Source organism: Cyanistes caeruleus, chromosome 3 (assembly GCF_971803275.1).
Source record: "Cyanistes caeruleus chromosome 3, bCyaCae1.hap1.1, whole genome shotgun sequence".
In the NCBI taxonomy this organism is placed as follows: domain Eukaryota; kingdom Metazoa; phylum Chordata; class Aves; order Passeriformes; family Paridae; genus Cyanistes; species Cyanistes caeruleus.
In genome coordinates, this window is record NC_141703.1 from 26,613,458 (window position 1) to 26,621,617 (window position 8,160).

The 8,160-nt window shown below is 46.2% G+C and overlaps 1 protein-coding gene across 1 annotated transcript; it reads right to left on the reverse strand.

Annotated features, from left to right (window-relative positions):
• Positions 1-540: 540 nt before the first annotated feature.
• LOC147654026 (uncharacterized) lies at positions 541-7,969 on the reverse strand. The gene is made up of 2 exons (XM_086880278.1): positions 5,778-7,969; positions 541-1,547 (listed from the first exon to the last, which is right to left on the reverse strand). The coding sequence occupies exons 1-2, from the start codon at positions 6,474-6,476 to the stop codon at positions 1,254-1,256; spliced, it is 993 nt and encodes a 330-aa protein (XP_086736404.1). The 5' UTR covers positions 6,477-7,969; the 3' UTR covers positions 541-1,253.
• Between the last annotated feature and the right edge of the window lie 191 nt (positions 7,970-8,160).

An 8,160-nucleotide genomic window follows, 5' to 3' on the forward strand; every position in this document is an offset into this window, starting at 1 on the left:
TTTTGATTTGGATTTGGCAATTTCCAATTGTCATATTGTTTTTCCAATTGTTCATAATGTTCACTGAGAGAGTTTAACCTCTCTTGTTCTAACCTCTTTCTTTTGTTTTCCATTTCTCGTCGTTTTATTTCTAATGTTAGCTGTTTTATTTTATTTTCCGGATCTAACCCTTCCCCGTCCTTCGAAAAACAAAACACCGGGTCAAACTGGAGACATACCCTTTCATCATTTGGTTCCAATAGGTCTAAAACTATTGGTTCGTTATTGAATGCCATTTTCTTTTCATGTTTCAAATTTTTCCCTTCCCAGTACAATTTATCACCCATTAAACACGGTTTTAAGTTTGCTTTGTTGTAGCAAACAGGGTTAACTCGGTGGTATGCTAAAAAGGTTGATTGTTCTCTCCCTCCGATCCAGACAGTTTTGTTACACTGTCCGCAGACCGAGATCGGGGGAATCCCCTTTATCTCTCTTTTACTCCGTAAGTGGGTCATCATAACCCCTAGTTCTTCCGAGGTCCGAATTGGTCTTTTTCTAATACTCGCTCCAGGGTTAGAACACCAGATTTTTTCTTCCAATTTGCACATTTTGAATTGCGTGTCGTTTAACCAGCATTCTCCCGAGTGTAATTCAGGTGGGCAGACAGTCAGTCCTTCGATTCTCGTGGCAATTTTACATTGCTCACACTTCCCCAGGGGACCCTCCCCTGGGGACACCTCGGACCCCATTCCTTTGGTCGAGTACGTGGCTAGGCTCAGGAGCATCAGGATTCCCCACAATTGCATCCCTCTGCCATTCCCTCCGCCCGTATAATAGCATACGGCGGGGATAACCATCTTCTCGGCAGCAAGGACTGTCTTCAGGGGCCCTTGATGTCCTGATGGCGAACCTTCGCTTGAAGGTCGCCCACCGAGAAGCCTTGACTGTATCAAACCGGCACGGTACTTGCACGGTTCTACGACACTCTATTTTCAGGGGCTCTGCCTTACAATCAAGTTGACCCCTTATTCCTTTTCGGTAAAACAGGAACCACTCCGGAGAGTCGAGTTCCAAAAGGCCCGCCCGGGTAGCGAGTATTAGAAACTTATTGGTCTGTTCTAATTCCCTTTCGTAGCACCTAGTGCACAGTCCCCTTGGCCTATACCCCCTTAAGCAATGAGTTACCCAAGTCTGCTTACAATAAGCACACTTAAAATGTACAAAGGGAAAACAATAGCAATCGCGGATTTCGCAACTTATCCTTTCGTTATTGTTCATTTGCGATGTCTCCGTAGTTTGATCTTCAGCTCTCCCGGCGGGGTGGTGACTTTCCACTCAGTGGCGCTGCAGTCCGGAACTTTCTTTGCTCGAGAGTGATGTGTCCACCCTTTCTCGGCTGTCCGTACTGCAGTATCGGTTGTCAGAAGAACGAGATAAGGGCCTTCCCAATGTGGGCCGAGGGGTAGCTCTTTCCAGACCTTGATTAATACTTTATCTCCCGGTTGAATTTTGTGGATTGGAAATCCCAAGGTGACACTTTGGGGAATCAATCCTCTCTTCCTGAGCTCCTGTAAATTTTTATTTACAGAGATGAGATATGGTTGTAATTGTGCATCCTCTGCTTGAGGATGTGACACGGGCATCCCGTGCTGATATGGCATTCCATACAGCATCTCAAAAGGGGACAAACCCGTTTCTGAATGGGGCATGGTCCGAATGTTTAACAACGCCAGAGGGAGACACCGAACCCAGGTTAATTTTGTCTCTATTATTAATTTAGATAATTGTGATTTTAGTGTTTGGTTCATCCTTTCCACTTGCCCAGAGCTTTGAGGGTGCCAAGGGGTGTGATATTGCCACCGGATTCCTAATGCTTCTGATAATTGTTTGATGATTTTCGATGTGAAGTGCGTGCCTTGATCTGAATCGATATGGTCCACTATCCCATATCTCGGAATTATCTCCTCTAACAGAATTTTGGATACGGTCTGGGCTGTGGCTTTTGCTCTAGGAAAAGCCTCCACCCAATGTGTTAATTTGTCTACTATTACTAGCAGATACTTGTTTCTTCCAATTTTTGGTAGTTCAGTGAAATCTACCTGAATTCTTTCGAAAGGTCGATATGAAAGTGGCCGACCCCCCAATTTTGTTTGTTTCGAATTTGATCGGTTGACTTTCTGGCATACCACGCACCCTTGTACCTCTTGCTTGGCAAGTTCGAAGATTCCCTTACACCCAAAAAATTTCAAAAATTGTTCTGCCAATGCTCTGGTTCCCCAATGTGTTTGTTCATGCAGTCTCCGGAGTATTCCCCTTGCTATGCTTTTGGGAACTAGTTCCCTCCCATCAGGTAACCACCATTTTTTGTCTTTAAATTGCCCCCCTACCTTTTTGAAGTCTTCCAGCTCCTTCTCCGATGGGAGCGCGGACACCTCTGGTGATTCCTTGTGACTAACTTCGGGAATACTTACCGTTAACAATGCCGCTCGTTTTGCCTCCTTGTCTGCCCAATTGTTTCCTCTGGTTTGAAATTGCCACCCAGTTTGGTGTCCCCTTACATGGACAACCGACACCTCCAGTGGCTCCCTGACTGCTTCTAAAATTTGCTTAATGATCTCTCCGTGTATTAATCCTTTTCCTTTCGTATTTATTAGTCCTCGTTCTTCCCATATTTTTCCGAAAGTATGCACTACCCCAAATGCGTACTTTGAGTCTGTGTAAATGGTTCCCCTTTTTCCTTTCAAGCCTTTGAGGGCTTTTAGGAGAGCAAATAGCTCACAGGCCTGGGCCGACCAGTTTGCTTGCAGGGGACCTGATTCTATGATTTGTCCCGTCATACCATTTATGATGGCATAACCCGATTTTCTTTTACCTTCTACCATTTTCGATGATCCATCAATGAACCATTTTTCTCCACCTTCTAACTCCTGGTCTTCCAAGTCCGGTCTTATCTTAGTTTGCAGCTCTACTGCTTCGATGCAATTATGGAGTAGCTCGCCTGTTGGTTCCCCGAATAAAAACTGCGCTGGATTTTGGGCAGTGGTTGTTCTCAGCTCGAGACCCGGCGAACTGATTAACATCGCTTCATATTTCAGAAGCCTCGAATCAGTCAGCCATTTCTCGGCTTTTTGTTGTAAGACATTTCTTACATCATGTGGGGTATATACTGTTAAAGGGGCTCCAAAGGTTATCCTTTTTGCTTCCCCGACCAACAGAGCTACCGCAACAATTGCCTGCAAGCAAGTAGGCCAACCTCGGCTGACCGGATCTAGGATTTTCGATAGAAATCCTATTGGTTTTTTCTTTTCTGCCCACTCCTGGGTCAGAACTCCTTGGGCTGTTTGTCCACTGACGTCGACAAACAATTGGAACTCTTTATTCGTGTCAGGTAAAGTTAGAACCGGAGCAGTAATAAGTGCATTTTTCAGCTCCTGGAACTTACTTTCATCCTGCGCTGTCCATTTTAGTCGGTCCGTGTTTAATCTTTCATACAAAAATTTTACCTTTTCGCTAAATCCTTCAATCCACTGCCGGCAGTATCCCAAAAGTCCTAAAAACTGTCTTATTTGTCTTTTCGTTTTTGGGGCAGGAAGTATGAGAATTCCTGCTACCCTGTCAGGATCTAACTTCTTTTTACCCTGTGATATCCAATGCCCTAGATACTTTACCTCGGGCTCTGTGAACTGCAGCTTAGATTTGGACACCTTCAAGCCCTTCTGTCCTAGGAAATTTAACAACGAAATTGTGCTCCTTTTAACTTGTTCCTCAGTCGTCCCAGCAATTAATAAATCATCTACGTATTGTAATAGTTTTGTCCCTTCCTCCGGATGAAATTGTGTGAGTAGTTGTTCCAATGCTTGTCCGAACAAGTTTGGTGATTCCACGAAGCCTTGTGGGAGGACAGTCCACCTTAACTGTTGATTTCTGTTCGTGTCAGGATCCTCCCATTGAAATGCAAAGAAATTTCTACTCCCTTCATCCAAAGGACAGGTCCAGAATGCATCCTTTAAGTCAATCACACTGTACCAAACATCCTCAGGCGAGAGTCTGTTTAGTAAAGTATAGGGGTTGGCTACGACTGGGAACCTGGTTCGGGTCCGAGCATTTACTGCTCTCAGATCCTGAACCAGTCGGAAACTCCCATCTGCTTTCTTTACGGCCAGGATGGGGGTGTTATGTTGGGACATGCACGGCTCGAGAGTTCCTCCTTTGAGGAGGTCGTCAATTACTAGTTTTAAACCCCTTCTCCCTTCTATAGGGATGGGATATTGCTTGATCCTGATTGGATCATCCGGGTTTTCTATCTCAATTTTGATGGGGGGAATATTCAATTTCCCCACCTCTCCCTTGGAATGCCACACCTGAGGATCAATTTCTTTCTCATCTTTTGGCGTTAAATGGAATATTTTTATTACTAATTCGGAATCTTTCACCACAATGTTTATCCCTAATGCAATAATCATATCTCTCCCTAATAAATTATAATCCGCTTCCTCTACTAACAACAAATTTCCTAAACAAACTTTATTTTCAGATTCAATTTTTACATCTTTTATTACAGAGACCTTAAAAGGGTCTCCCTTTGCGCCAATTACAACCACCTTTTCTTTGCTTGTGAGGCATCCCTTGGGTAATTTCTGTAGGGTGCTTCTTTCAGCTCCCGTGTCGACTAAAAATTCAATTTCCTGGCGATGGGGACCTACTTTAAGTTTTATCAAGGGCTCCGTTGCTGTTAATGTCCCCATCTGAAAGAGCCCAAGACCTCCCTAGTCTTCTTGAAATATTTTCTCATCTTTTTGTTTCTGCCGGCAATCCCGTTGGAAGTGCCCTACCTTTTTGCAATAAAAACATTCTGGAGGATTTTTTCGGGGAGCCGGGTTGTCCTTTTGCGACCCCTGTGGCTTTTTCGGTAATGTCTTACCTTGTTTCTGTTCTTGTTTTTGAACTTCTTTTACTGCGGCCACTAGGATTTTGGCCTGCAGTTTCTGTTTTTCGTCTTCCCTTCGCATATATACTTTTTGAGCTTCTCTTAGAAGCTCTTGTAAACTTTTCTCTTGCCACCCATCAACCTTCTCTAATTTCCTTCTTATGTCCTCCCATGATTTTGCTACGAACTGTGTTTTTAGCAAAACCTCTCCCACTGGAGAGCTGGGGTCCGTTCCAGAATATATCTGTAAACTTCGCCTCAGTCTTTCTAACCACTCTGTGGGAGATTCTTCCTTTCCTTGGCATTCCCCGAATACTTTACTGATATTTTGTCCTCGGGGAACCGCTTCCCTTATTCCTTGTACAATCATGTTTCTTAAATCAATCATGTTCCTTCTTCCTTCTTCTGTTTGGGCACTCCAACTCGGGTTTACGCCGGGCCATTTTTGGCTTCCTGGCGTCCCCTGCGGGTTTCGCCGCTCCCAGTCTCTGATACCTGCCTGTTTGATCATTTCCCTTTCCTCCTGGCTGAACAACGATCTCAATATAGACATGAGATCCTCATAAGTGTAAATACTACTTCCTAGAAATTCGTCTAACTTCTCCGCCACCCCAAACGGGTCGTCTAACAATCGCCCCATCTCCTTTTTGAATGCCCGCACGTCCCCTGAATTAAGGGGTACATTTACAAATCCAATAACTCCTGGGGCGGTAGGCACTTCTCTGAGGGGAAACATTCGATGCCTACTTTCGTTTTCTCCCCAATCCTCATGCATCGATCTCGCTTTGTAGCGAGTTCGACTTGAGGGAGGGGAACTAAGATTCTCAAACATTGGTTCTCTTATTGTTTGCGGATATTCCGCTGTACCCACCTTATCAAATGGGGTACTTTCTGTTGTTTTTGAGGGTCCCGGCAGTGGTGGTTGGACTGGCAACGGGGGATAAGGTGTTTTCCAGCCTTGCATTCCCCTGGCCCCTGAGAGGGCTGTGGTTGCCGTGGTTTCAGTTGGCGGGGACATCGGGGGAGCCGCCGGAGCCGTTACCGGCGCCGTTTCCCTTATCTGTGGGGTGTGTCCACCAGCCGGTTGTCCAGGGGAACCCGTGGGTGCTGATGGCACCACTTGATCTGCCGCAGGAAGCCCCGCTGGCCCGTTGTATGGTGGGGGCAGGTGATCCAGGGGTTCCCAACTTTCTGTTTTTATTTCATTTTTCTGTTTCACTGGGAACAGCCCGACCTTGGGAGCTAACCAAAGTCGGGCGTATTCTTTTTCCTCGGAGTCCGAGGAGGCTTTACGCTCCACGTGAGAGATTAACTCGTTACATGTCCACTTCTCAAATGTACCTAGTACTGGCCAGATGAGGTAATTTCGCAACTCTTGCCCACCCCAAACCTCAGCACAGTAATAGATCATCTTTGCCTTGGACTTCCTTTTTCTTTCGGGACACTTTTCCCAATTTCTCAACATCCACCCCAAAGGACTTTCTGGGGGAATGTCTAACAATTCCTTCGTTCTTTCAGAAGGGTCCTTTTCCTTAATTTCTTTTTGTACCTTACTTTTTCTCTGCCCCATAGTGAAGAGAGAAAATTCTTACCTGTTCTCTGCGTTGTGTTCTTTCGGTTATACTTGGGAAGTCAAAAAGACTGCCAATACTCACCTTCGCGGTTTGCTGCACCGGGGTTTTTCTTGGCGCTCTGACCTTTCCCTCGGAACCCTCCCTGGGTTCTCTTTTGGGTTGAAAGAGTTTACTAATTCCCGAGCTCGATGGGACGTCCTCTTCCCCTTTCAACCCCCTTTGCGATCGGTCCTCCGGGACTCCCTTTAGCCCCGGGATTGACAAATGTGGCAGAGAGTCTCACACGGAATCGCTTCCTTCGCGGCCGGCCAATTCCCTCGCGGGAGGATGGAAACGCGGCCTTGAAGTCCACACTCGCTCCGTGATCAGATCACGTCTCACACACACTTGCCCAATCGCCCGCTCAACCTCACAATACTTACAGCAACTTTTCTTGCAAGGATGTCTTTGTGCACTTCAGACTTTTTACAAGCTACCAAGCCTCGGCTTTTCTTGAAGGCCCCGTGCCTTCCCGAGCTCTCTGGATCCGTTTCTTTTTATTGTGGTTTTTACCTTTCCCAAATTTGGTTCGGATGTTGGGGTGGGCTGCGGAGGTTCTCGACTTCCCAGGCCGCCGAAATCGGCGGGGGTACCCCCCTGGACAGCGAGATTCTCCCACAGCTGTTCCCAATCCGAGTCACGGCACCAATCTGTTATAAACGCAAAGGCAAATTTATGATAGAAATGAGAAATAGATTTATTAATAAACAACAAAGAGAGAAACAACGATAAAAATCCACAATAAAAAGATCAGCGCAGCGCTGGGTGGACAGGGTCTACACCAAAAGGTATAGGTTTCCCAAATCCACGTCTGAGGGTCCCCAAGCCTCGGTTTTTATAGAGGTTTTGTGTCCTTAGGCTAAAATTCCAGGCCGGTTTCATTCACTAAGTGTCTCTGATTGTTCAGTGAATGAATTTCCTGCCGTAGAATGATGACATTAACTTGTGTCCGGCCAGAATCTCCTCATATGTAAAGGAGATTCTGTATGTATTTCAATTTGTGTTGTCCTGGCAGGGCGGGGGAATTCGGGCTGGTGCCGATGGATATCTTGACTGCGCCTTCCTCTTTGTTCCTCCTGATCGCTTTCTCAACACCAGGAACAGCCCTGGTCTGGCAAGGCTCAGTTTTTCGGAGCCTGTCTTTTCACTATTGATCAGATTGTTTCCACAGAAGTCTGCAGGGCGTTGCTCAGGTCCGGAGGCCGACGATCTCCCTGAGCCAGCTCCATTGTAGGTTTGACGAGCCTCGTCCTGCTTTTTGTTCGTGTTGATGGGCCTTGCCAAAGTTCGTTATCAAGGTGTCGTTTTGCAATCAGTTTCTCCCCAAAGGAGATTTCGGCCAGCCCCAAGAAGGGGTTTTTCTGTACATTTTATATTTTATATCCTTGCAAACACATTTGTCACATTTATACAATTTTCGAATTTTTAATACATATGGTAATTTATTACACGGTGAAGAACCACTTCACCACAAATTTCTCTTTCTCTACAGTATGGACTGTAGCGAAAAGTCCCAGGACATGTTTATTTAGGGGTGTGTGGGGGCGCGGGCCCGCGGAGGGGGATGTCCCCGGCGGCCCAAGCGCTCCCGGAACGCCGCGCTCGGGGCGCTGTTTCCGGGAGGGAGGGAGAGAAGGCGGG

What these genes read in the sequence shown, in the direction of transcription:
- LOC147654026 (XM_086880278.1), bottom strand. Translation starts at nt 6,476, where the DNA reads ATGGGGCAGAGAAAAAGTAAGGTACAAAAAGAAATTAAGGAAAAGGAC. An exon ending in AAAGTACCCCATTTGATAAG is followed by an intron (nt 1,548 to 5,777) that starts GTGGGTACAGCG and finishes AAAAATTTACAG; the next exon opens with GAGCTCAGGAAGAGAGGATT.